Source organism: Odocoileus virginianus, unplaced genomic scaffold (assembly GCF_023699985.2).
Source record: "Odocoileus virginianus isolate 20LAN1187 ecotype Illinois unplaced genomic scaffold, Ovbor_1.2 Unplaced_Contig_23, whole genome shotgun sequence".
Lineage (NCBI taxonomy): Eukaryota > Metazoa > Chordata > Mammalia > Artiodactyla > Cervidae > Odocoileus > Odocoileus virginianus.
The window spans coordinates 666,812-692,305 of NW_027224340.1; the positions used below are offsets into that span (position 1 = coordinate 666,812).

Sequence of the window (25,494 nt, forward strand, 5' to 3'; positions counted from 1 at the left end):
ATGAAGACTACGGCTGCCCGAGAAAGCTCGGCTCCAACTGTAATCAGAGAAGCCTGATGAATACGGCAGCTGAGTAAAACCGGACGCGGCGATCAGAGCATAGACGCCAGATTTCTGAAGGTGCTACCACTGGCACTGACCGGTCTGAGTGCCGCGGTAGGAAGTGAGGGAGGGGGCTTCCGCGGACAGAGGCCAAGGCGTTGGCAGGTCCATTCCTATGGATATCGGTCACCAAAAACAGCCGAGTGGATCAATCATGTGCCCAGAACCAAGATCATTGGGGTCAGATGACCACAGGGAAGAAGGTGCATGAGACTACTGGCCAAGGGGGTTGAAAGGAGCTGGGGTGTGAATATAAAGTGGGAAGCACCCCTGTCCGGCCCAGGAGGTGCCTGGGATATTAGAGAAACAGCAGTCCCTTGGTTCAGGCTGTAGGGGCTGATGATCAGGGCTCAGTCAGGTCTGAGGTGGAAGAAGGGGGAGCCTGAAGAGCAAGGTGCAGTGGTGGGGTAGCAGGGAGTGTCTGACTTAGGGTCAGAACTGAGAAGACTCCACGTGACATTATGTGTCTGTTGTATTTTTGGAGCCGAAGGTAAGTAGCAGGACAGGCCCAAAGGGCTCCTAGGGGGCAAGAGACCCTTCAGTCCAAGCCACAATCCAGAGGATGTGGGACACGGCCCCCCACCAGACCACGGTGAATATCCAAAGCCACCCCTCAGGACTTGTGCTCAGGACTCTGGAATGTGTTGGGATGAGAACGACAGACTCCATGGTTCCGGGGCGTGGCATGTTATACCAGGCTGTGTCTCACACTGCCCAGCTGCCTCAATCCCTTCTTGGCCCAGACTGCTTGCTTCATCCAGGGACATCCCCCTTCTTCATGGTGCTCACCTGAGGCACCCTGGAGAGCAGGGTGAGCAGGACTGAGGCTGCAAGGGGTGTGTAGTGCATGTCTGGGGGACGCACCCTTAGTCATTGCTGGAACCAGCACCAGGCCAGGATCCAAGGACAAGGAAGTGCAGTGGGGAGAGACAAAAATACAGTGGAAGGTGCTTGAGTTTTATTCTGGGCCTGGGTGGCCATGTGCTCAGTCCCCCAGCAAGACAGAGGCCTCTTGTACATGCTGCCGGACCACACGGTCCAGTACGGTGTGTACATCCCGGGAAGCCCGGGCAGCGGCCTCTAGCACCTGCTCCAGGTGGTCCTCATGCAGCCTGGCATCCATCTCAAGCAGTGCAATCTGGCCTGAGGCTGGTAGCAGGGCCAGGGCCAGCTGGGGGCCCCCAGCTGCTTCCTCCACGTGGCTGAGGTCTGCCAAGGCTGTCCCATCCACAAAGCCAGCTGAGCAGGCACACACAAAGTCGCGCATGGGTATCCCCGCGTCCAACACTGCCAGCGTGGCTGCATTCACACAAGCTGCGTAGGTCCCGCCGTCTGCCTGCAGCACCTGCAGGAACCTCCCCAGTGGCATCAGTCCTTCAAACCGCTGAACCCCAACCCCTCCTCTACTCTCTTCCCCTCCCCAGGCTGAGGTTGCTGCCTGCTCACCTGCACATAGATGTCAATCTGGGAGCGTGGGTGCAGCTGTGTAAGGATGGCTGCCTCGAAGGTCTGACGCAGCTGCAAACCCATCTCGCAGGACTTGCGGTCCCCGTGTGGCCGCCGCTTGCGCTCGCCTGTGCTGAAGGTTGCAGAACTGTATTGACAGTTCACCAGGGCCCTGTCAGGCAGGGCTCGTGCCCGGGAGCCTCGGATCTGGGGTAGGGTGGGGGAGAACACATGAGCCAGGCCCTTCCTCCCTCCACCTCCAACATGCCGGCAAGCAACCACTTTACCTGCAGAACACAGCCCGAGGGAGTGCCATTGGGCCAGGCTCTAAGCCACCATCACTCCTGGATCTCTCTCCTGACAGGCCTCCCTGTTTCCCCTCTTGACTCGTCCTCTCCCGACCCATGCTTCGTTTGTATGAGAATCTGTTTACATACATCAAGTCTGATTCTACCTCCTCTACACAATACATATACTGCTTACCTTATATGAGGGTTCCCACCACGCGTGAGATAAAAATTCTAAATCTTTTCCCTGTTTACAAAGGTTCTGAGTTCCTGCTTCCCTAGAAATCCCTCAGTCTCATTTGGAACTACCCCCCCTCTTCCCCATCACCAGCCTTTCTGATCTGCAAGCGTGCCATGCTTACTTCTACCTCTCTGGCCTTAAGTCTCCAGCGCTGGAGTGGTGATAAACCCAAGCGGTTTTATTAACACTCTCTGTCTTCACGGAGTCTATGTTCCAGTGAGGAGACAAACAGTGAGAAATAAGGTAAACTGATGTCTGAGGAGGCGAGTGCGGGAAACCAGGTAAGTGTGTGTATATAAACGAGGGAACTTGACAGGCAGGTAAGATGGTCTGGAGTGGGGTGGGGTGAGGTGTCACCCGGAGGTGACGTCGGAGTGGAGCTGAGAGGTGAGGGAGCGAGTGGGAGCGGCCCTGGCGGTTTTAGGAGTTAACAAAGGGGAGTGGCGGGCGCAGGAGAAAGACAGGGACCGTCGCGCAGGACACTGTTAGGACTTTGGCCGCGGCCCCACAAGGCGGCGCGCACCAACCTCACCCCCGAGGCCTCTGCTCAGCCTGGTAGCCCCGCACAGCCGCAGCTGCCGCCACCGGAGGAAGCCCGGCTCGCGCGCGCCCACTCGCCTCGTGAGGCCCGTAGACCACCGCCAGCGCCTTGGTGTTGCCCTGTTCGATGTAGGCCGAACCGTCGGCCTGCGCGAATACACCCATCCGCGCCTGTATCTTGCGCAGCTCCCCAGCGCGCCGCCCGTCCACTCGGTAGCCCTGGTCCGACAGGAGCTCCAGCCCGGCCATGCCGCCCGGGCGCTATCCCCGCTTCGCCGCTCGGCGGAACTACAATTCCCTATAGAACTGAAGCCCTACTTCCGATTCCTGGGGCCTACGGTTTCCGGGGCACCGACTCAAACTTCCGGTTCCGGAGCCCTGCGAGCCTCCCAGAGTTCCCGAGGGCACTAACCTCATTTCCGGTCCTTGAGGAGCTGTGGCTGTGGGGTGCGCGGAGGTACGCTTGCGGCCTTTTGGATATGGGCTTGTGGCTGGAGGGCTGGAGGCATGCTGGACGTGGAGTCGCCGTGTCGTTTATTCCCGGCTTGGCCGTGGGGGCGGCTCCCTCTACCATCCGGGCCTGCCCGCCCCACGCCGCCTTGGTCGCCGCCGGCCCGGGCCAGTGCCGGGACCCGCGCCGCCGCCTCTCCCTCTGCCTCTCCACTGAGCCCCGAGCCGTTGGCGCGCCTTTACTTATGCCTGACCCTTGGCATCTCCCTCGAGGTTCGCGGGCGACAGCCGCCACTGCTGATCTTAAGTTCTTCCGCGGTCATAAATGCAGGCATTCTCCCGAGCTGAGACACACGCTCTGTTCTCTTGGGTTTTTTTTTTTAACCGTTTAGTTTTAACATTTGTCCGTTTAAAAAGCAGACATATTTATGTTGTACATACTCATAGTCATATTTTTTTAGATCAGATTTTTTAGTTTCAGTTCTCCATGTGCATTGTTTCTCTGCACGCGTCCCCCTATCTACTATAGCTTAAAAAATGGTTCCATGTTTTTCTCGACACTCATAACTACATCCAATAAATACATCCATAAATACATGTGTCACACACAGATACATGTAGATGCAATTGTACTTGTACAATTATATAGTGGCCTTTGGAACTCTGTTATTTTTTAAAATGGGATTGTTTCATACACTTATGCATTTAACTCAATATTTTATCAAATCTGTCCAAGTAATCCTGTGGAACTCTTTAATTTTTTGCTTGATACGAGTATGAAGTAGTAAGTAGAATGTACCCCAGCAATCATCCCATTGTGGGCAGTGGATGTGTGTCCTGGGGTCTGGGGGATGGAGCCGGAGTGCAGTGACTTACTGAGTGGAGGCTGTGTGGGAGTTACATTCTCCCTCCTCTCCCACGTGGAATAAGTGTTAGAAGTTTACATAATCCTTCCCCCTTCAGAGGGTTACTGCCATTCCTCTTGCATTTCCTGCCCTGATGTATTCCAGCGTCTTGTGTCAGTCAAGTGCCCTGGAACTGCAGAGGGGCTCACAGGAAGAGGGATGAGATGTTTTCCTCCACAGCTGCCTCCTGTTTCCAGGTACCTCTTGCTTGGTGGTCAAGGTCACCATCAGAGAGCTCATTCCCCTCCTCATCTGTATTATTTGGGCTTCTCTGGTGGCTCAGCTGGTAAAGAATCTGCCTGCAGTGCAGGAGACCCGGGTTTGATCCCTGGGTTGGGAAGATCCCCTGGAGAAGGAAATGGCAACCCACTCCAGTATTCTTGCCTGGAGAATCTTATGGATAGAGGACATTGGTGGGCTATGGCCCATGGTGTTGTAAGAATCAGACACAACTTAGGACTAAACTTAGGGCATTATTCAGCTTCTCTTCAGTGCTTAGAAACCAGATTCCATGCTTCAGGTTTGAACGTGGAAGGATAAATCGGTAGGGCTGTGACAATGACCACAGGGAGGCGACATTCACAGGGGCTGAGGGTGGTGTGCACTTGGGGCTTTCCTGTCTGTGGTCACTGCAGATGGTGACCAGCATTGTCATGAAGCCTTCCTCATGTCTTTGGTGGCAGGTGCTGGCTGTTGGGCAGGGCTCAACTGGGCTGTGAGAGACAGCACACCTTCATGTGGCCTCTTCATCCAGCCTGGGCTTCCGCAAGCATGGCACCAAGGCGGCCTCCCAAGACAAAGTGGGTATTCATGGCATTCTAAGACCTAGTCTCCAGAAGTCAGGTAGTGTTACTCTTGCCAGACGCTGGGTCAAGGCAGTCACAAAGGTCTGCCAGGCTCAACGGGAGGTGACATGGTTCCCCCTCCCCGCCCATAGGAGCAGTTCAGTGTCAAGCTGTGGGAAGAGCAGGTGGAACAGACATGCTGTGGTGGGCTTGGGCCTAGGTCTCAAGCACAGTGACCCCTCCGAGGTGGTCTGGAATACTGCCGCATGAGGCCTTGTCACTGCGCCTGGTCCATGGCTGTCATCCTCTGTTTGGCTCAGTGCCCTCACCTCGGCTCTTCAGCTGGACTGAGCAGGTTACCGGTGGAGTCACACAGGTCTTATTCTCAGCACTGTGGACACTTCCTGTTTCTATTTTTACTAGGGTAGGTCAGGATTGCAGTATTCCATTGATGCAGGTGGAAGCCCCTGTGTGCCCCGCCTGTTGCATGGTTGGCCCTAGCAGCTCAGGCTAATCAGAGTAATGTTGGTTCTGGGCCTAAGGAGCCCAAAGTGACTGGGGGTGGCTGTTCTTTTCACATCAGTGCACGCCTTACTGTGCCCCTCGTGGAAGTGTCCTCCCCCGCCCCGAGTAGCACCTCTGGTTTAAGGTACGGGCAACTCAGGAATGAGAACCCCTTGGTTCTCTGGCCTTTGTGTTCTAGTCACAGCGTACACACCTGGGTGGATTCAGGTTTGAGGGGTATAAGCTTATACAGATTTGGGAGCCGTGTTGAAGATCCCCAAGAGCAGCCCTGGCCCTGGATTCAGTTATTTACTAGAACTCACAGAATTCGGCATACAGAATTGTATTCATGACCAGGATTCAAGGGAAAGGATGTTAATGAAAATCAAAGGGAAAAGCCTGTTGGGGCAAAGTCAGAGGAAACCAGGTGCCTCCTTCCAGAGTCCTCTCCCCGAGAAATCTCAGGAGACACTCTCCATTCCCCCAGCAACAAATTGCAACATGGTGCGTGACATGCTGGCCACCAGAGAAGCTCACGGGAGACCAGGGCTCAGGGCGTTCATAGGGGCTGGTCACAGCCATAGGCACCCTCTTCCTGGTATGTATCTGGACTCCTAGGAGAAAAGCAGGGGTTCAGTATAAAGTACATTTGTTTGTACAAAGAGTTAAGATTTGAGCCCCTCTCACTGGGGAATGGCAGGAGCCCTCCTGAAACCTAGGTTCCCAGACATAGCAACTTTGCAACTGTCTTCTGAAGGAGAGCCATCTCAGGGCCCTTTTTAAGGAGGAGGACAAGATCATATATCCAAAATTAAGGGAATAGAGAGAAAAGAAGTCCCAACACAAAACACTGTTTTTTTGGCTGCACTGGGTCTTTGCAGCATGAGGGCTTAGTTGCCCTGCAGCACGTGGCACCTTAGTTCCCCAACCAGGGATTCAACCTGCCTCCCTCGCATTGGAAGGTGGAGTCTTTTTTTTTTCGGAAGGCGGATTCTTAACCATTGACTGAACCACCAAGGAGGTTTCAACACAAATTTTTTAAGTTGACTAATATCACAAACATCACAAAACACAAAAAACAAACATAATGTCCTGAATTAACTTCCTGATACATTTCTCTAACGTTTCCCCTGTACTTTTTGGATGCAAAATCTGATGACCTCTTAAGATGGTGACACTTTCATGATGTCCCCTTCTATATATAGAGAGAGGATAGTTTAGTCTCCCCTCTAACATGTTTAATCAAAGATTATTTTTATAACTAGCTTAGGAGTAAAGTTGTTTTCAGGTAACAGCCCCTTTAGCTTGTTCAGTCACTAAGTCATGTCCAGCTCTTTGCAACCTCATGGACTGCAGCAGGCCAGGCTTCCCTGTCCTTCACCATCTCCTGGAATTTGCTCAGACTCACGTCCATTGAGTCGATGATGGCATCCAATCATCTCCCTTTAGCTGTGTTTGTTAGTTGCTTAGTTGCGTCCAACTCTGCAACCCCATGGGCTGTAGCCTGCCAGGCTCCTCTGCCCATGAAATTCTCCAGGCAAGAATACGTGAAAGTGAAAGTTGTTCAGTTGTGTTAAGACTCTTTGTGACCCCATGGAATTCTCCAGGCTAGAATACTGGAGTGAGTAGCCTTTCCCTTCTCCAGGGGATCTTCCTTACCCAAGGATCGAATCCTGGTCTCCTGTGTTGCAGGCAGATTCTTTACCATCTGAGCTACCAGATGGTAGCTTTATCTAATATTATCTAATATTACCTTTATCAACATTGTGTACATTCTCAGAATTGTTAAATTTGAGAAAACCTCTATCAGATTTCTTTTACATATGAGCCCTAAGATTTCAGGGCCTTATGGCCTGTTACCACATTTTAGACGTTTTTTGAATTGAAGACATTAGCCAACTCCATCAGCCCGATGTTGGTGATGCACAGCTCAGAGGGGCGGCTGTGTTCCTGGGAGCCACTTCTGTACCAGAACAACAGTGATCCCTAACGACACCAGGGAGCGGCTGCACCCGCCTTAGCCTGCCTGAGCAGAGCCCACCATGCCCCCACCTGTCCCCAACAGCAGGGGAAGAAATGACAATGCCGGGTGCAGTGGGAAGAGACAGAATTAACCTGTGATGACATGCTTTTGGAAATTTGAGAGTGTGCAATCCTGTGAACACTCTGCTGAGGCCCTGACCTGGAGGGATCCTGAGCCTCGTGACTTCACAGTGAATCTGGCCCTTGCCCCAGACCCCCTGGACAGCACGGATGCATCTCAGTGGTGGCCCATCCCAAGAGGGGTCAGTGGCCAGTTGGCAGAGTTATTGATCTGTTTCAGAAGCTCTGGGCTGTGACCAGCAGGCTCCTACTTGCCCTTGTTGCTGTTGCTGTTGCTGTTAGTTCATTAGTTTTGGGGCTCTTTGGGAGTGGTTCTGTGGAGTCTGTTCCTCCATGGTGCGCAACTTCCGACGTCACTATTCAGCCCCCCACCTCCCCCTTCTTACAGTCAAGCCCAGCTGCTGAGAAGTCAAATCTGAGTCAGCGGAGCGTTCAGCCACCAACTGGGCAAAGGTTGTGCTTCAGCTCCTGAGCCAGTGGTGAGCTGTCCTTTGTTGATGAATCAGGGTGCACCTGGGGAACACTTTCAAGTCTGCCCCACATTCAGCCGGCATAATAGGCTGAAAAATACCCCCCGAGATAGCTGGGTCCTGATTCCCAGAGAGCATGAATGTCACCTTCTGTGGCAGAAGGAACTCTGCAGATATGATTAAGCTAAGGGTCTTGAGAAGGAGCGCATGTGCTGGAGTATCCAGGGGGCCCCTATGGAAACAAGAGTCCTTTCAAGGTAGCAGCAAAAGGATATTTGGGTGCAGAAGAGCAGGAGAGGTGACCTTGGTGGCAGACTTGTGGAGTGAGGCGGCCTCAAGCCAGGGAGTGCTGGCCACTGGACACAGCAAGGAACAAACTTCCCAGGACCCTCCGGAAGGAACTGTCTGTTATTTTAGCCCATAGGACTCAGTTTGGATTTCTGGCCCTTAGAGCTGGAAGAGCTGCTGTTTTAAGCCTTCATGTTTCTGGTAACATGACTGAACTCTTAGATAACTTCTCCTTACTGAGACCTCCACTGTCCTCCTTGACTCCACGCTCGGTGTCCAGGAGAGTCTGCCTGCTCCGCCGCGCTGTGGAGCTGCTAGTCCTTCTGCCTGGCGTCTCACCCTGGGCCAGTGGGAACCTGCCCCTCCCAGGGTGACCCCCGGACCCAAGGATGGGTGTTGAGGGGAAGGCCTTGTCTTCTCATCTCGTCTTTCCCAGGTTCCTCTGCCCTACTGGCTAACAAGTGGAAACTGCAGTGAGCAGGCCTGCAAAAAGGAAAAAACAACGTGAAATAAATCATCATATTGGAAAAAATGACTCAAAATAATGGCAACTACACAGAACCATCCCGTTAGAAAACACATGGGGAGAAGGAAGGAAGGCCTTCATATGTTCTCAAGTACAAACCCAGTCGTTGCCTTTGTGGGGGCTCCCCTGCCCTCAGGACCTGCCGTCCTTGTCTGCTGGGGCCTCCCTGCTGCCTGCCCCACCCTGTTTCCTGAGGTTGTGGCCCTGAACGTGGTGCCTCATCTGGGGTGCCTGTCCTTCATGGGACAATGACTCTCCCTGCCACCTGCACGGGAGGGCCTCCTGTGCTTCCCCTAAGGTGCTCGCGGGCTTATCCCACACCCCCAAACTCTGACCCGCCAGGGTCTCTGAGGTCGGTCCAGTTCCTGCTGCTGCTGGGCCAGACACCCCCTCCCTCAGCGCAGCTCAAATGTCCACCTTCCTGCCCCCTTCAGATGATGTGCTGGCCACCACCGCCTCGGGGACTGTGCCCAGAGACCCAGCCCCACAACCTGGCATGAGCGGCTGGTGGCCAGTGGGGAGGAGGGACGCCTGAAGCCTTCAGCTCCTGTCCTGCAACACCACCATGCCAGGCTGGGACCCAGGACCTTCTGTTCACCAGGAGAGGCTTCCGGGAGGGACTCCCAAGTCTGGGGCAGATCTGGGCTCCTCTACTCATGAGCCAGAGGCCAGAGGTTGGGGGGTGCCCCGTTCAGGGTGCTCGGAACTGCTGGGTGCTGGCTCTGAAGCCCCAGAATGTGGCTGTGGTGGGGGCTGGGGAGCCGCTGACCTCACAATGGCGGGGTCTGCTGCCCCCTGGCCAGCCTGCCAGCCGCTGCTGCCCACTGCTGCCAGGCATGTCCCTCCTCAGCAGCTACGAGGGCCTGCGGCAGGAGATCCAACGGCTGGCACAGGAGAACGAGGAGTTGCGGCGGCTGGTGCAGCTCATCCAGGAGAACCAGGAGCTGAAGCTGGTGCTCAGGAATCGGGGCAGCAGTCTGAGCTTCTGTAGCCCCGCGCTTCTGGCTGAGGTGGCCGCCGGCCCCCGGCTGCCCCGGCGCAGAACCATCAAGTTCAAGGATGTGGAGAGAGGTGCGCGCCGGGCCGGGGACTCTGCGGGGGCGCCGGCTCCACCAGTTCAACTGTGTAGCAAAGTGGGGGCCCCTTGCGCCCCTGGGCCGTGTCCTGCCAGATGCTGACAGGGGCTGCGGAGGAAGGGGGGGCTGGAGCGGGGGCTCTTTCAGGGGTGCAGCAGAGGCAGACCAAAGGGAGGGAGCCATGTGGCTGCCCTTCAATCCCCAACATACAGGGGACACTGAGGAGGCCAGAGGCCACAGGTCAGTGGGGAGCCCCGCTGCAGCCAGGAGCCTGCGCCCTTAAAGCAACCCACTTCCCCCTCTCCTCCTGGGACCAGCTTCAAGGGCCAGCAAGGGTCAAGAGAGGGCAAAGCCGGGGGTGGGACAGGTACCAGGGCGTGGACTATGTTGCTACCTGTCTGGCCCCCTTTCTGCCTGGTCCCTGAGGTAAGGGGGCCCCCTTCACCTGCTGCTGCTCTTGGGAAGCCCCCTATCCCCCACCGTTCTTTTTCTAGAGTCCTTTACAGCTTGAGCCCACCTCAGACCTGGGCAGGCACCCACGCAGCTTTCAGTCCACAGGGGAACACGCCGGGGAAGGGCAGCCATCCCCCCGTGGTCACGGGACTGACCTGCTCTTTGGTGACATCAGCACGAGTGCCGCAGGGTCGGCCAGGGAGGGTGGTGTGGAGGGCCCCCTGCCCACAGCGCCTGTGGGGAGTGAGGGCTTTCTCCAGGGCTCGAGCCCCTGGCTGCCGGGGCCCTCAATTCCAGGCTCCCGCGTCGCTCCCCGGCTCCCCTGGCCCCGCGACCGCGGTGAGGTGGGGCGCGGTCCGAGCTCGTCTGGGCAGCCTGCTACCCTCTCCCGGGGCGCCTGGAAGAGGCTTCCCGGGGCGTCCACGCCCAGTGAGCTCCGGGCCGGGGGGAGTGGCGGGGGCAGGGCCCGAGCCCAAGGGGGCCGCGGGGTGGGGCCGCGCCGGCACAGCGCCGCCTCCGCGGGGGATCGGCATGGAGACGCCCGCCGCCCGGCCCAGCTCGGCCCCGCCCCGCCGTACTCGGGACGGCTCCCGGCCGCCAGATCCTGACGCAACCGGAGAGCCCCGAGCGCCTGGACCGGTCGTGCGGTCCCACTTCCGGGCAGGGGGCGGGCGCGGGTAGGCTGCCGAACGGACGGCGAGCGACCCGGAGCCGACAGGCCAGGTGGGGATCCTCCCCTCTCCTCTCCGCACCCCTTGCCCCCTATCACCCCCGGCGCGCGCTCCTCCTCACTTCCCGGCCCCCGCCCCGACCGGCCGTCTGCGCAGGCTCTGCCCGGTTCCCGTCCCCTCTAGCTCCAAGGTCGAGCCTTCGGGCAGTGAGCCTTCGGGCAGTGGGCCTTCTCTCACCTGCCCCCAACGCACGTGCCTCTTCCTGCTTAAAGGGTCCAGAAACCCTAGCCCAAGGGCTCCCGCTGCACCTCCTCCTCGGAAAGTCCAGCCCCAGGAGGCCCTGGGCACTGGAACTGGGGAGTGGGCACAGGGGGCATTAGGCCCAGCCGGACTTGCCCAGCTCTGGCTCCACCCAGGGCCCCTTCTGGGCCTGGAATCCCATCCTCTCCCTATCCCAGCTCTGTTCAGTGCTCCCCGCCTGTGGATTACCCCCAGCCCCCCTCTGCTGACCCACTGCCTCTGGCCAGTTCTCCCAGGACTGCCTGCTGAGGAGTTGCTGCTGGACTCCAGCCCCATCACCATGGGTGGCCCGGAGGGGCGCTTCCATTTTGCCATCGACCGAGGAGGCACCTTCACAGATGTCTTTGCCCAGTGCCCAGGGGGGCATGTGAGGGTCCTAAAGCTGCTTTCGGAAGACCCTGCCAACTATGCGGACGCCCCCACTGAGGGCATCCGGCGCGTCCTGGAGCAGGTGGGCAGGGCAGGGTGGCGGGTGGAGGGGTGTCGGGGCCAGAGGCCTGAAGGCTGACCACGTGGTTCCAGGAGGGGGGCGTGCTGCTGCCACGGGACCGGCCGCTGGACACCAGTCGCATCGCCAGCATCCGCATGGGCACCACGGTGGCGACCAATGCGCTGCTGGAACGGCGGGGAGAGCGGGTAGCACTGCTGGTGACTCGCGGCTTCCGAGACCTGCTGCACGTGGGCACCCAGGCCCGCTCGGACCTCTTTGACCTGGTGAGCTCATCCACGCCAGCAGTGGCCGACTCCGCAGAGCACTTTTTCCCTGGGGCGCTCGGGCCCTTCAGGAAGGGCAGTCCTTGGAAGGGTCAGTACAGCCCAAGGCCACAGCTAATAGCAGGTTCTGGGCACTCGTGGTGGGACGCTGCATCCCCCCGGCCCTGAGTGGCCACGTGTTGTCCGGGCCTGTCCTCCGCCCTGCCCCATCCTGGACACTGACCCTCACTCCTCTGTGGGGATCTGGGACAGAGCAGCTCCGTGAGGGCGGACAGCTGGCAGCACTCAGATGCCTGGGGGCACAGAGCCACCCCGGGTGGGCCTTCCTGGGGCCAACCAGTCTGTCTCCTGGGACCATCCCGCCTGACTGTTTCCTGGGGCTGTGGACTGGCCCGCTGGGACACATCCCGTCGCCTGCATCGCCCCATCCACGCAGGACCCCAGCAAGGACCCTCAGGCCTGGGCCGCCTCTGAGCCTCTGCCCGCCCTCAGGCCGTGCCCATGCCCGAGACGCTGTATGAGGAGGTGCTGGAAGTGGACGAGCGGGTGGTGCTCTATCGAGGGGAGCCGGGTGCTGGGACACCCGTGAAAGGTACGGCGCCGAGTGCTGGGGGCGGGGCAGCAGGCCCCAACAGCCTTTGACCTCGGCCCGTGGCTTTCCCGCAGGCTGCACAGGGGACCTGCTAGAAGTGCAGCAGCCTGTGGACCTGGGGGGCCTGCGAGGGAAGTTGGAAGGGCTCCTGTCCCGGGGCATCCGCAGCCTGGCCGTGGTGCTCATGCACTCGTACACGTGAGTGGGCTGTGGGGGACGGGGACACGGGGCGGGGCGGGGACGCGGGCCGGCGGGTGGAGCGGGGGGGGGGGGGTGGGGGGGGGTGGGGGGGGGGGGGGGGGGGGGGGACGCGGGGCGCGGGCCGGCGGGCGGAGCGGAGGGCGGGGGGTGGGGGCGCGGCGCCTGGGGCGCGGGTCTCAGTGGCACTCGGCCCTCCTAGGTGGGCCCAGCACGAGCAGCAGGTGGGCGCGCTGGCGCGGGAGCTGGGCTTCGCGCACGTGTCACTGTCCTCGGAGGCCATGCCCATGGTGCGCATAGTGCCTCGGGGGCACACGGCCTGCGCCGACGCCTACCTCACGCCCACCATCCAGCGCTACGTACAGGGCTTCCGCCGTGGCTTCCAGGGTCAACTCAAGGTGAGACCCCCGGCCCGCCCCGGCCCGCCCCGCCCCTCCCCTCCCCTCACCGCCCGCCCGCCCACAGGAAGTGCAGGTGCTGTTCATGCGCTCGGACGGTGGCCTGGCGCCCATGGACTCCTTCAGCGGCTCCCGCGCTGTCCTCTCCGGCCCTGCTGGGGGCGTGGTTGGTTACTCAGCCACCACCTTCCGGGTGGAGGGTGGCCAGCCTGTCATCGGCTTTGATATGGGAGGTATGAGGGCCCGAGGGCGGGGTCCTGGGCCTCTGTCGCCGGGCCGGGCAGCATCTGGGTCTCCGTGTCCCCACCCCCAGGCACGTCTACCGACGTGAGCCGCTACGCTGGCGAGTTTGAGCACGTTTTCGAGGCCAGCACGGCTGGTGTCACCCTCCAGGCCCCCCAGCTGGATATCAACACGGTGGCAGCGGGTGGGGGCTCCCGCCTCTTCTTCAGGTCAGCATCATCCCGCACCTGTGCGGGGACCCCCAGCCCCACCTCCTAACCCGCCTCCAACGCCAGTCCCCTCTCCAAAGGTCGGGCCTCTTCGTGGTGGGGCCAGAGTCTGCGGGAGCCCATCCCGGCCCCGCCTGCTACCGAAAAGGTAAGCGCCTGCCTGCTCTCCGGCATACTCTCCGTGAGACCCTTCCCGCACAGCCCAGCCCCTCCCCCAGCCCCAGCCCCACCCCCACTGGACACGCCTGGCGCCCACCTACAGCCCCCAGCCCCACACTGTGCACACCTCCCAGGGGGCCCCGTGACAGTGACTGATGCTAATCTGGTCCTGGGTCGCTTGCTGCCTGCCTCCTTCCCCTGCATTTTTGGGCCGGGAGAGGACCAACCACTGTCCCCGGAGGCGTCCCGAAAGGCCCTGGAGGCTGTGGCCACGGAGGTCAACAGCTTCCTGACCAACGGGCCTTGCCCTGCCTCCCCGCTGAGCCTGGAGGAGGTGGCCATGGGGTTTGTGCGTGTGGCCAACGAGGCCATGTGTCGGCCCATCCGTGCTCTCACGCAGGTATGCCTGCCACTGCCCTTGCCTATGGGGGGCGTGGGGGGCCAGGTAGGTAGGGGGGGCCACTGATCCCCTTCTGGTTCCCCAGGCACGAGGCCATGACCCCTCGGCCCATGTGCTGGCCTGCTTTGGGGGAGCTGGAGGGCAGCATGCTTGTGCCATCGCCCGGGCCCTGGGCATGGACACTGTGCACATTCACAGGTGTGTCTGGGTGTAGCTCGGGGGTCCGGGGCCCACTCTGGGAGACACTGTACCCACCGCTCTGCTGTCCTTGTTCCGCAGGCACAGTGGACTGCTGTCTGCGCTGGGCCTGGCCCTGGCTGATGTGGTACATGAGGCGCAGGAGCCCTGCTCCCTGCCCTACGCTCCCGAGACCTTTGCTCAGCTGGACCAGAGACTGGGCCGCCTGGAAGAGCAGTGTGTGGAGGCCCTTCGGGCCCAGGGCTTCCCCAGGTGGGGCTCTGGGGGCTGTTAGGCCACCTCACTTGGGGTCCTGTCAGCGGCAGTCGGGGAGGGCCAGGCTCTGAGAACTGCAGGAGGTGCCCCCGCCCGGCCCCCGGTCTGAGCACCCCGCCTGCCACCATCGCAGGTCCCAGATCAGCACCGAGAGCTTCTTGCACCTGCGCTACCAGGGCACAGACTGCGCCCTGATGGTGTCTGCCCACCAGCACCCGGCCACTGCCCGCTCGCCCCGAGCGGGTGACTTTGGGGCGGCCTTTGTGGAGAGGTATGTGACCTCCGCCTCCCAGGAGCCCGGGTGCACAGGCTGGCCTGGCTGCCACTCCTGACAGCCCCCTCGGGATGCAGGTACATGAGGGAGTTTGGCTTCATTATTCCCGAGCGGCCAGTGGTGGTGGACGACGTGCGGGTCAGGGGCACCGGCAGCAGCGGCCTTCGCCTCGAGGATGTCCCAAAAGCCCATAGTGGGCCTCCCCGGGTAGATAAGGTTGGTCAATCCTGCCTGTGCCCACCCACCCATCCACCCACAGCTACTGGGACGCTAGGACAGGTGTGGAGGGGGAGACGCAGGGAGAGCTCTGGGCCTGGAACCCTACTCAGTCCGCACCCTCCTCAGATGACCCAGTGCTACTTTGAGGGGGGCTACCAGGAGACCCCCGTGTACCTGTTGGGAGAGCTGGGCTGTGGGCACAAGCTTCAGGGGCCCTGCCTCATCATTGACAGCAACAGGTGGGCTGAGGCCTGGCCAGGGTGGGGGTGTGTGGGGTGAGGCCCATGGTGAACTGTGGGGCCCTGGCAGTGGTGGTGGGGGGCGGTTTTCTGGCCCCAGCTGCAGGAGTCTGGAGGACTCTGGGGTCCCTTCACGGTTGGGATGTTCCTTGGCCTGGGCATGTGGGGTCCCTGGTTGGGGGGGGTCTGGCCTGGCTCCTCCAGCCCCTCTGCTCCCCTGCCCCCAGTACCATCCTGGTGGAGCCAGGCTGCCAGGCAGAGGTGACTGAGACTGGGGACATCCGCATCTCCGTGGGGGCCGAGACGGCCAGCATGGTGGGTGCGCAGCTTGACCCCATTCACCTGTCCATCTTCTCCCACCGCTTCATGAGCATTGCTGGTGAGTGGCTGCATAGTCCTGCTCCCCCACCTGCTCCCTGCGATGCAGGGTGGGGGTCTGCACACCAGGCGGTGTGTGCTGGGGTCCGTGGCAGGGATGTGAAGGGAGAAAGTGCAATTGGAGGAAGGGCAAAAGCAGAGCCTCTGAGCGGTGGGGCAGGCAGTGTGGCCCCGACCCCGGGATGGACTTGCTGCACCAGCAGGTCTGGGGCACGGGGGGAGCTTTTCCCCTCCTAGCACAGTGTGATCTGGGCTCTGCACAGGGAACCCAGGCTTAGAGTCAGGCTAGGTGCTTGTTGGGGCCACCAACATTGGGTTCTTATTGCAGGAGCAGGGCGTGGAGTTGATGGGGGCACTGGGCAGGGCTGAGGAGGGAAGGGCTGCCCTTGGCACATACAAGATGTCTGGCCATGTCCTCACGTGTCTAGGTAGACCGTCACCTGCTTTGGGTCCTGGGTCTAGGACTCAGTGGCCTTGAAGGTGGTGGGCCCTGCCCCTCTGTACCCAGGCCAGGCTGTGGGTGGCATGGGGCCAGTGGGCATCTGGTCACTCTGTGCCCCCAGAGCAGATGGGCCGCATCCTGCAGCGCACGGCCATCTCTACCAACATCAAGGAGCGTCTGGACTTCTCCTGCGCCCTCTTTGGGCCTGACGGGGGGCTGGTCTCCAATGCCCCTCACATCCCCGTGCACCTGGGTGCCATGCAGGAGACGGTGCAGTTCCAGGTTCGGTGGGCCCCTTCCCCTGACCCCCTCTGCCCCTCAGCCCTGCCCCCTCCCCACTGTGCACCTGTCTCCTGGCTTCAGATCCAGCAGTTGGGGGCTGACCTCCACCCCGGTGATGTGCTGCTGAGCAACCACCCCAGCGCGGGGGGCAGCCACCTGCCAGACCTGACTGTCATCACACCGGTGAGGTGCGCTGCCCAGGGACCCGTGGAGGAGGGCCACCAGCGCCGCTGACCATTGGTCTCACCCCTAGGTGTTTTGGCCGGGTCAGACGCGGCCTGTGTTCTATGTGGCCAGCCGCGGGCACCATGCAGACATTGGGGGCATCACACCAGGCTCCATGCCCCCCCACTCCACCAGCCTGCAGCAGGAGGGCGCGGTCTTCCTGTCCTTCAAACTTGTGCAGGGGGGAGTCTTCCAGGAAGAGGGTGAGTGGCACTGGGCTGGCACACCTGGCTGCTTCCTGCCCAGCCGCCCCCCAGGTCGGCCTCCAGGCTGGGGGAGCCAGCTGGTGACCCCGCAGAGTGGTTGCACAGTATCTCTCACAGATAATCAGAGGTGTTGGGATAAGTTGTGCCTGGGCCCAGGAAGGCCTCAGTGGTTTGGGGGTGGGGAGTTGGCCAGGACACCCAAGGGTGCAGGAGAGGGAGAAGCCTGCTTCAAGGTGGGCAGCTGCTTCTGTTTATAATTCATGCATTGGTTTGCATTGTGTCTGGGGCTGCAAGGCTCCTGGAGAGTTTCCCTGTGCCTGGGTCAGGGCAGTGGGTGGCAGGGCAGCTGTAAAGGGCTTCAACCTGAGCTGGTCTGCTGGTGCACCGGGCGAGCCCCTACAGATGTGCAGTACATGGAAGGTCCGAGAATGGCCTGCAGGCCGGGCATGGGGCGGGGCGGGGGGGGGGGGGGCGGGAGCGGCGAGGGCTCTACTTGCCCTGGGGGATGCTGAGCCTCAAGCTGGGGACAAGAGTCAAGGTGGCTTGAATGTCAGGGTTGGGGTCTGGTGGGATTTGGGCATGGGGGAGGGAATGAAGTTTGGACAGCTGTAGGATGGAGGTTCTGGCTCTGTGGTTGCTGAGGAGGTGGGGCAGCAGCTTTGGTGGGACCTGGGGGCAGGACAGCCAGTGTGAGGCTGCCAGGGGCGAGAGCCCTGCTGGCATCTCAGAGTGAGAACAGGTGATGGGTGACCAGACCATGCGCTGCTTGTGGGTGTGTGTTCACAGATAAAGGGGCCGAGGCCTGGCTGCTGCCTTGGTCAGTGTGGGGTGGGGGAAGAAGGCAGGGACCCCTGAGGGACATGAGCAGGCAGAGGACCCGGTGGCCAGGGAGCCTCAGAGAGGACCCTGACCCAGACTCAGGAGAGGCGCTTTTCTGAGGCATGGAGTAGTCCTTGGGGTCGAACCTGCACTGCTTGCCATGGGTTGGAGGCTTTGTCCAGGTCTGCTGAGGCCAGGGGTCGGGGGACAGACAGCCATGCTGATGCTCTTTTGAAGTGATTGGCCGTGGCTGCGAGTGGTGGGCCCTGGGTGGGAGGGTTAAGTAAGGGAAGTGGATTTTCCTTTTCGCGGGAGGCCTAGAAAAGGCTGGAGAGTGGACCAGTGGGGAGGCAGGGCAGGAGGAATGGAGGTGGGGGGAGAGTTTGCTCTTGTAACCTGCCCCCTGCCCCTACCTCCAGTCCATGTGTGGTCACAGCAAAGCTACCTGTCCATCCTAGGGTGCCCTGGGGGACTGGGGTGTGAGGAGAAGGTTCAGTCGATGGGGGAAGAGTCAGCAGAGTAGTTGGGAGCCAGTGACGGGCCAACATGTGGAGCCTTCAGTGCCCCAGCAGAGGAGCAGGGCACCAGGCAGCTCTGGGACTCGCGGGTGGCTCAGTGGTGGTCCCATCCATTTAGCGGTGACTGAAGCCCTGCGGGCGCCAGGCAAGATTCCGGGCTGCAGCGGGACACGGAACCTGCACGACAACCTGTCGGATCTGCGTGCCCAGGTGGCGGCCAACCAGAAGGGCATCCAGCTGGTGGGCGAGCTCATCGGGCAGTATGGCCTGGATGTGGTGCAGGCCTACATGGGCCACATTCAGGTGTGCCGGGGGCAGCAGCACGGGCAGCTCTGTGCTCGCCCCCAGGCGGGTGGGCAGAGGACGAGGGGGCACCTGGCCCACCTGGAAGGGGCATGGCTGATGGTGAACTCCCCACCAGGCAAACGCGGAGCTCGCTGTGAGGGACATGCTTCGGGCCTTTGGAACTGCCCGGCAGGCCCGGGGCCTGCCCCTGGAGGTGTCTGCAGAGGACCACATGGACGACGGCTCCCCCATCCGACTCCGAGTGCAGATCAACCTGAGTCAGGTCAGTCTTGGGAGGGGGTGCCACCTCGGGCATCATGGGAACGCCCGCCGGGCTGGTGACCTCTTCCCCCACTCTCGTGGGCAGGGTAGCGCAGTGTTTGATTTCAGCGGCTCAGGGCCGGAGGTGTTCGGCAACCTTAACGCGCCGCGGGCCATCACGCTGTCTGCGCTCATCTACTGTCTTCGCTGTTTGGTCGGCCGCGACATTCCACTCAACCAGGTGCGCTGAGCTGTGCTGTGTGCAGGGACAGCGGCTCCACCCCAAGCCCGCGTCACCCTCAGTGAGCCCGGGCGAGGTCAGCCCAAGGTTGGCCTGATCCTAGGGAGCAGGTGGTGTACCTCCCTCCACCCCCTCGATTGTTGAGAGCCGCCCTCTGCCTCCAGGGCTGCCTGGCGCCTGTGCACGTGGTGATTCCTAAAGGCTCCATCCTAGACCCTTCCCCCGACGCGGCCGTGGTGGGCGGCAACGTGCTCACGTCGCAGCGCGTGGTGGACGTCATCCTGGGCGCCTTCGGGGCCTGCGCCGCCTCCCAGGTGCGGTGGGCCCAGGGGACTCTGTGCGGCACAAGGCGGGGAAGGGATGCCGGCGGCAGGGAGGGGCTGCACTGGCAGCCAGCACAGCGACCCCTTGCCCCTGCCAGGGCTGCATGAACAATGTGACCTTGGGCAACGCCCACATGGGCTACTACGAGACGGTGGCGGGCGGCGCGGGCGCGGGCCCGGGTTGGCACGGGCGCAGCGGAGTGCACAGCCACATGACCAACACGCGCATCACCGACCCCGAGATCCTGGAGAGCAGGTGACGGCGCGGGTGGGGGGGGCGGGGCTGGGCAATGGGGGCGGGGCTGGCTGGGCTGAGCTCGGGACCGTGCAGGTACCCAGTTATCCTGCGCCGCTTCGAGCTAAGACTGGGGTCCGGGGGTCGTGGCCGCTTCCGGGGCGGCGATGGCATTATCCGTGAGCTGCTTTTCCGCGAGGAGGCGCTGCTGTCCGTGCTGACCGAGCGCCGCGCCTTCCAGCCTTATGGCCTGATGGGTAAGTGGTTCCCTCTCCCTCCTCCCCCCCAGCTCCCCGTCGCCGCGGGGGAGGGGGTCTGTTTCCCATCCACCTCCTGTCCTATCTATCCTATTTCCCCACTAACACCCCCTACCCGCCCCCCCCCCCCATGTCTCTCACTTCCTTGCCTCCTGGGCCACTCCCACCTTGCTTCTTCCTGCAGGGGGTGAGCCCGGTGCCCGGGGCCTAAACCTACTCATCCGGAAGGACGGCCGGACAGTGAACCTGGGTGGGAAGACCTCGGTGCCCGTGTACCCCGGGGTAGGGACTGCGGCCTGGCCTGTCCCATCCCCACTCCCCACCCCCCACCCCCAGTGGCCCTCAGACCACAGAGGATGAATGGAATTGCGGAGATAAGCGGAGACCCAGTTTAATTTGGCTCCCGCAAGAATAGGGGGCCGAGGACCTGGGCTCCGCGGTCCAAGCTGACCGATATGGATGCGCTGCCCGGTGGGGATGGGCTGGCAGCGGGAGGCAGGGCAGTGCCAGGCCCAGGCTGATCTTGCCCCTCTGCTCCACAGGACGTGTTCTGTCTCCACACACCAGGAGGTGGGGGTTACGGGGACCCAGAGGACCCCACCCCACTGCCAGGTTCACCGTTGCAGCCCCTAGTCTTCCCTGAGCGGGGCAGCGTGTATGAATACCGCAGGGCCCAGGAGGCTGTGTGAAGGAGGGCCCCCACAATAAAGATCCCTGAAGTCACCTTTTCCCCTGGCGACTGGCCGGGCTCACGTTCTGTGTCATCGTCCGTCTTTCCACCCGTTCTGGCACCTGTCTCCTGTGAGCTGGCCTTAGAAGGACGTGGACACTCGGAGCCGAAGTCCCACGGCCAGATGGTCTGTGAGCCCGGCCAGGGCAGTGCTGAATGTCACCTGCTCCACTTCCTGGAGGGCGGGAGGCAGGTTGGAGAGTCGCCCCAGCGCGGCAGGCCTGCACCCTGAGCTCTGGCACCTACCGGGCTCAGAAGGCCTCCAGGCACGCTGCGGTAGGTAATGTAGTCCAGGCGACGGCCCCGCCAGGACTCAGCTGGGGGGCCTCCCTGGGGAGGGCCTGCCAGATAGCGGCGGCGCCCTTTCTTCTGCTCCAGGGCCCTGAGGAGGGGCCGTGTCACCAGGATCAGGGCAGCCCTCCTTCCTTCCCTTGTCTGACCCCCAGGTAGCCACTCACCTACGCAGCATCTCTGGCGAGCAGGCCACGGAGCGGCGGAGCTCGGAGGGTCTCAGCAACGTCCCTGGGGTGGGCGGGGAAGGACGGTATCAGCGGGCGCCTCCGCAGAGCCCTCTTGAGGTCCACCTGCCCCCATCCGGGTGCCCCAACCCGGTGTACCCAGGGCCCAGGGCTGCTCCCGGCGCGTGCCCAGCCGGCAGGGGTCCCGGAAGCAGCTGAAAAACTGGTGTTCCTGCTCCTGCTGGTGGTCTGTGGAAAGGCAATACTCGGGGTGTGTGTGTATGCACTCGCGCGGGGTTGGGGGGGGGCAGGCCGTTTTACCTAGCGAGCAGTTGTCGAAGTTGAGGTCACCCAGGAGCACGCTGAAGGCCACGGCCTCGTCACTCTGGCAGCTCTCCGCCTCGAACTGCTCGGCCCAGTCCAGGAGCACTGTCAGCTGTTTGCAGCGCAGGAGCCCGTCCTCTGCGTGGCGGGGCGGAGGAGCCAGTGTCCGCATCCTGGACACCCAGCTTCGCCCCCCGCCCCACCCCATTCCTGATCTGCTAGCCCACCTAGGGATTCGCAGCGGCTGGGGCACTGAATAAACTTTGCCAGGAGGGGAGGTGTTGGCCAGGGTTGGGACTCGCCGCCACCGCCACGCAGAGGGCCGCCTGCTTACGAACCCAAAAGGGCTCACCGCTGGGTGCGTGCAAGTGTGTACAGTGCAGGAAGCCCACGACGCGGCGCCCATCCAGGATGCCCAGCTGCACCTGCAACACCATGGACCTTGGCGTTCCTTCGCTCGTTCCACTCCATGCCCCGCCCCTCCCTGGGCCTGGTAGCGCCATGGCCAGGGAACAGGTACCTGCGCGGAAAGTAGTCCCTTGGAGGCCAGAGCATCCTCGCCGCGTGCTTGGGGGAAGGACTGGAAGGCGGCACGCAGCAGCGGATAGCGCGAGGCCAGCAGCAGCCCACTGCCCAGCAACTTGAGGTGTAGGCCGTGCTGCAGGCCAAATGTGCCCACGTCATACAACACCGGGCCCAGATTAGGTGCCAGGAGGCTCACCAGGCGTCGCTCTGCGCGAAGATCGAACGCCTCCTGCAGGCACACGAAGTCCAGACTCGCTGGCATGGCGCCTGTCAGCACCCCGCACGGCATCGCCTGCACTGGCGAACCGTAGCCCGTAGCCCCATAGGGCGAACGCCGCAGGCCAGCGAGCAGCACGGCGCCCATGGCCGCGGCCCGCCTCTGCGTGTGCGGCAAGTTGTTGAAGCGCGCCAGCCCATCGGGGAGCAGGCACAGGTTTGCGCTGAAGAAGCCGAAGCTGCGCGCGGGCTCAGTGCGAGGGCACCAGGGCGCAGGGGGCGCCCAGCACCGCGGAGGGGGCTGGTAGCAGAAGGGGCGGCGCCAGGCCTGCAGAAGCAGCCAGAGCAGCAGCGCCGGGAGAGTCAGGGGCAGGGCCACGAACAGCAGCAGCAGCGCGCCCCCGGCGCCTGCGGCGGTTCTCAACCAGCTCTGCTCGCTCCGGCTCTCGGCCGGCGCCCAGCAGCCCAGCAGCTGGTCCAGGGCCCAGTAGGCCGGGAAAAGCAGCGCGCGGGTCAGGCGGTGGAGAGCGTGCAGCACAGGGTGCGGGAAGGGCGAGGGTCGTAGGGCGCAGGGAGTTGGGGGCCAGTCGGGTGGGGATGGCATGGCGCACGAGGCTCCTCGGCAGCGTGAGTCTCCGACGACTCACTGGCTTCCAGCGTGAGAGTCGATCCGTGCGTTCGTCCGCGGGAGCTGCGGAGGAGTCGCAGGGGTCAAGGCCACGTGGCACAGCTTGAGCGCGAGGCCGGGAAGGCGCTGTGCCCCGCGAGCTTGGGGGTGCGGACGCTGGCGGAGCCACCCGGGAAACCGCCCTCCGCTCACTCGCGCGGAGTCTCTGCGGCGGTTGGAGAGAACCAAAAGGAAAGCGGAAGGGACCCTGGTCCCGCCCTAGAAGCCCCTCTGCCCGCCCTCCCCTAAAAAGCCTCAAGGAGAACCCGCAGACCCCGCGGACCAGCGCGGCTCCTGGGTGCAGCCCACACCCAACAGAGGTCGACAGATTTTAACGCGGGCCTGCGCGGCGGCCGGACGGGAGTGCGATGCGCGCTGCGCGCTGCGTCCAGCTCTCTGCCTCCTTCCGCCAGTCAGCGTGAAGTGGCTCCTGCTGCCCAGACTGCGGCGTACACCCCACCCCGACCTGTGTCCTGGTTCGTGACGTCTAGCACCTGAGTACGAAGACGCGCCCGCAGACGAGGGCAGCCTAACCAGCTCTGCGCTGGCTCTGTGGGCCTACCACGAGAAACTTCCAATCTGAGGGAAGGACCGTTGGTTCGGCTCTGCGCGGCTGACCTGGCCCTCTGGGCACGCGAGCCAGATGGGAACCACTCTGTTGGGTCCCAGGACCGAGCTGCCTGGTGTTGCTCAGGTGCTGCCTTGCCCTGCCTGGCCCCCATCTTTCTCATTCCACCTGAGAATTGGTTCCTAGAGCTCTTACAGTTGGCTCCTGAATTGCCTTGAAGCTTGGGCCGGGGTTGCCCTTCCCGCCTGCAGACACAGAGAAGGGGCTCTACTCCCCACACGCCCCCGCCCCCAAATTTTCCAGAAATCCCGGATCCCCTGTAGAAATCAAGGTCTGGTGCTGGGTGTGCTCATTCCTACCGTCTGTCCTGTCGTTCAGCCTTCTTAGCAGACAGAGCTAGGAGCACCTACGGCTCTCTGCCTGTCTGTATGCAGGGGCCCGGGCCCTCCCTGCCTTTCCCAGGGGTCTGACTTCATCTGCTGAAGTAGGAGGCCTGGGGGGAGGGGAGTAAGGCTGCAGAGAAGTAGCAGATCTGGGGCCAGAGACCCCAGCTCGCCGTAACCCCCTCTCCTCTGTACCCCCTTGCTGGTAGCTGACATGAACCCATGCCCAGTGGCTCCTCTGTCCCCTAGTGATCCTCGGGCTGGTGGGCAGCGGTGCTTGGGGAGCCTCCTGGCTGGGGTCCACATCCCCACCACCACCTCTGGCCTTCTCCCCTTCTGCAGGAAGGCCCTCTCCGCTCCTCATGCGGGTCCTGAAGGGACAAGCGCCCTGGCCTACACTCAGGGCATCCCGCACTCCCCACCAGCCCTCCCCCTCCGAGTCTGTAGGTTACCTCCCGTGTCCCCTCCTACCCCACCCCACTCCAGCTCTCCTCTTCTGCTCTCCTGGTGGACTGTGCTTCTCAGCCACACCCCTTCAGTAGTGGGGAGCTGCCCTCCCAGCTCTGACTCTCCCAGTCTAGTCCCTTCCTGCGGGAGCCTTTGGCCTTGCAGAGCCCCCACCTCCCTGGGCTGCCCAGTGCCCAGGTGTGAGTGAGCCTCTTTCTCCTGGCTCCCGTCCCTTTAATGTCCCCCTGCCCTTGATGAGGGTCCAGAAAACATGTCCCCATCCTCCTTGTCCCTGCCTAGTGCAGAGGGAGGCTCTCCTGTGCCCACAGCCTCCTCCGGAGCCCACTCTGCCTCAGCCGGCTGCCAGCAGGTGGCCAGGGCTGCGGGCACACCCGCACACCCCCTGCCAGCTCAGCTCCTTCTCACTTCCTGCTCTGGCCATTCTCGGCCACAGGCCAAGTGAGGGGAGATGTGGGGCCTCTGGAACACCCCCTCAGCAAGACAGCTGCCGAACTTTGGTCTTGGGGCTCTCTCTGGGGGCCCCAAGGGGCAGGAGCCCTCAGGGCAGACAGGACGGAAGGGCTCCCAGAGGAGGTAGTACCACCCAGGAGTACTGGCCCGGGCCCAGTGGCTAGCGTCCGAGGGGAGCTTTAATGGTGGTGTCACCAGATGAACATGGGCTTGCCATCATCGTGGGCCAGCTGGCTGAGGCAGGAGAGCAGCAGCAGAGCGTCGGTGAGCATGCTGGGGTGCACGGTCTCCACCAGCACGCGCTGCAGGAAGTCCACTGTGTAGGAGCCACCCTCGGATGCGGCCAGCTCCGGCCGCTCCCGCAGGATGCCGTAGGCGTTCACCAGCTGCTCCGTCAGTGCCGGGTGCACTCGCCCGTTGTAGCCCAAGCTCTGTAGCCGGTTCATGATGCTCACATAGCGCTGTGTGAGCGTCTGGCACAGCTCCTCGTCCAGCTTGTGGTCACTGGGGTTCAGGGAGGCCTGAGGGGACAGTAGTGGTCAGGGACCCTTGGCTCCACTCTGGCCCAAGAGCAAGCAAGCGCGTGGGGGCGAAGAAGGCTGCAGGGGTGTGGTTCCGCCTGCAGCCTCCGATCACGGTCGGAGGGCGGACCCTGCAGGGAGGTGTCCTGGAGGATCTGGCTGCAGCGCCTCTAGGGGTCCAGGGTGGGGGAACCCTGTGGGCTGAGCCTGAGCACAGAGATTCCAGCGGCCCCAGCACTGGCTCCATCCACCACCTGGAATCGGACTGAGCTGGGGCCACAAGCAGCAGAGGACGGAGGGCATGGCTGCAGGTGACAAGACACCAGGGGACCTCCCCAAACCCCCAGGGTTGCCTGACCAGGAAGACACCACCCAGGGTCTTTCCCAGGCCGCCTCCTGAGTCTGGTCCTCCTACTTCTCAGGCTTTTCTCCAGGCCCCCTGTCCCAACACCTCATCCTTAACACCC

The 25,494-nt window shown here is 62.1% G+C and overlaps 5 protein-coding genes across 15 annotated transcripts in view; 1 reads left to right on the forward strand and 4 right to left on the reverse strand.

The window, feature by feature from the left end:
• Positions 1–1,038: 1,038 nt before the first annotated feature.
• Positions 1,039–3,393, reverse strand: EXOSC4 (exosome component 4). Of its 2 annotated transcripts, none has more exons than XM_070464429.1 (3): positions 3,029–3,393; positions 1,549–1,755; positions 1,039–1,447 (listed from the first exon to the last, which is right to left on the reverse strand). In XM_070464429.1, exons 1-3 carry the CDS (start codon positions 3,188–3,190, stop codon positions 1,088–1,090), a joined length of 729 nt encoding a protein of 242 aa, XP_070320530.1. In that variant the 5' UTR covers positions 3,191–3,393; the 3' UTR covers positions 1,039–1,087. The 2 variants fall into 2 exon arrangements, with proteins under 2 accessions (XP_070320530.1, XP_020739535.1); XM_020883876.2 differs by lacking the exon at positions 3,029–3,393 and adding an exon at positions 2,695–2,865.
• On the forward strand, positions 2,983–20,440 carry OPLAH (5-oxoprolinase, ATP-hydrolysing). 10 transcript variants are annotated; one of them, XM_070464317.1, is made up of 31 exons: positions 2,983–3,073; positions 4,077–4,168; positions 4,655–4,771; positions 8,558–8,945; positions 9,082–9,718; positions 11,384–11,598; positions 11,670–11,861; positions 12,354–12,453; positions 12,528–12,651; positions 12,854–13,049; positions 13,117–13,282; positions 13,363–13,501; positions 13,582–13,649; positions 13,795–14,060; positions 14,146–14,258; positions 14,340–14,510; positions 14,647–14,784; positions 14,865–15,003; positions 15,133–15,245; positions 15,473–15,624; positions 16,187–16,347; positions 16,429–16,530; positions 16,601–16,775; positions 18,234–18,418; positions 18,537–18,683; positions 18,768–18,902; positions 19,067–19,216; positions 19,324–19,481; positions 19,557–19,717; positions 19,902–19,999; positions 20,260–20,440. In XM_070464317.1, the coding sequence occupies exons 5-31, from the start codon at positions 9,304–9,306 to the stop codon at positions 20,404–20,406; spliced, it is 4,326 nt and encodes a 1,441-aa protein (XP_070320418.1). In that variant the 5' UTR covers positions 2,983–3,073; positions 4,077–4,168; positions 4,655–4,771; positions 8,558–8,945; positions 9,082–9,303; the 3' UTR covers positions 20,407–20,440. The 10 variants fall into 10 exon arrangements, with proteins under 10 accessions (XP_070320418.1, XP_070320419.1, XP_070320421.1 ...); XM_070464318.1 differs by having other exon boundaries at positions 8,558–8,738; XM_070464320.1 differs by having other exon boundaries at positions 4,655–4,814; positions 8,558–9,718.
• LOC139034093 (collagen alpha-2(I) chain-like) lies at positions 6,279–11,224 on the reverse strand. The gene is made up of 4 exons (XM_070464447.1): positions 11,156–11,224; positions 10,332–11,026; positions 9,417–9,831; positions 6,279–8,604 (listed from the first exon to the last, which is right to left on the reverse strand). The coding sequence occupies exons 1-3, from the start codon at positions 11,222–11,224 to the stop codon at positions 9,765–9,767; spliced, it is 831 nt and encodes a 276-aa protein (XP_070320548.1). The 3' UTR covers positions 6,279–8,604; positions 9,417–9,764.
• Positions 20,441–20,529: 89 nt separating the features above from the next.
• Positions 20,530–22,665, reverse strand: LOC110131289 (sphingomyelin phosphodiesterase 5). Its single transcript, XM_070464288.1, has 6 exons — positions 21,750–22,665; positions 21,582–21,654; positions 21,065–21,367; positions 20,906–20,969; positions 20,694–20,829; positions 20,530–20,622 (listed from the first exon to the last, which is right to left on the reverse strand). The coding sequence occupies exons 1-6, from the start codon at positions 22,572–22,574 to the stop codon at positions 20,530–20,532; spliced, it is 1,494 nt and encodes a 497-aa protein (XP_070320389.1). The 5' UTR covers positions 22,575–22,665.
• A 2,002-nt stretch (positions 22,666–24,667) lies between these two features.
• The window catches only part of SPATC1 (spermatogenesis and centriole associated 1), a 28,359-nt gene continuing 27,532 nt past the window's right edge, over positions 24,668–25,494 (reverse strand). The window contains exon 6 of the mRNA XM_070464445.1: positions 24,668–25,027. Coding sequence (XP_070320546.1) covers positions 24,698–25,027 — 330 coding nt within the window. The 3' untranslated portion in view covers positions 24,668–24,697. The remainder of the gene's footprint in view (positions 25,028–25,494) is intronic.

Coding starts and splice junctions, on each gene's coding strand:
- EXOSC4 (XM_020883876.2), bottom strand. CDS start 2,865: ATGGCCGGGCTGGAGCTCCTGTCGGACCAGGGCTACCGAGTGGACGGG. Junction 1,756..2,694: donor TGGTCTACGGGCCTCACGAG/GCGAGTGGGCGC, acceptor ACCCTACCCCAG/ATCCGAGGCTCCCGGGCACG. Junction 1,448..1,548: donor AGATTGACATCTATGTGCAG/GTGAGCAGGCAG, acceptor AGGTTCCTGCAG/GTGCTGCAGGCAGACGGCGG.
- OPLAH (XM_070464320.1), top strand. CDS start 9,304: ATGAGCCAGAGGCCAGAGGTTGGGGGGTGCCCCGTTCAGGGTGCTCGG. Junction 13,283..13,362: donor CATCGGCTTTGATATGGGAG/GTATGAGGGCCC, acceptor CCCCACCCCCAG/GCACGTCTACCGACGTGAGC. Junction 19,718..19,901: donor CCAGCCTTATGGCCTGATGG/GTAAGTGGTTCC, acceptor TTCTTCCTGCAG/GGGGTGAGCCCGGTGCCCGG.
- LOC139034093 (XM_070464447.1), bottom strand. CDS start 11,224: ATGCCCCCTGTGCCCACTCCCCAGTTCCAGTGCCCAGGGCCTCCTGGG. Junction 11,027..11,155: donor CTGGACTTTCCGAGGAGGAG/GTGCAGCGGGAG, acceptor CCTTGGAGCTAG/AGGGGACGGGAACCGGGCAG. Junction 9,832..10,331: donor CTGATGTCACCAAAGAGCAG/GTCAGTCCCGTG, acceptor CTTCCTCCGCAG/CCCCTGTCAGCATCTGGCAG.
- LOC110131289 (XM_070464288.1), bottom strand. CDS start 22,574: ATGCCATCCCCACCCGACTGGCCCCCAACTCCCTGCGCCCTACGACCC. Junction 21,655..21,749: donor AGGGACTACTTTCCGCGCAG/GTACCTGTTCCC, acceptor ATGGTGTTGCAG/GTGCAGCTGGGCATCCTGGA. Junction 20,623..20,693: donor CTGGAGGCCTTCTGAGCCCG/GTAGGTGCCAGA, acceptor CCCGCCCTCCAG/GAAGTGGAGCAGGTGACATT.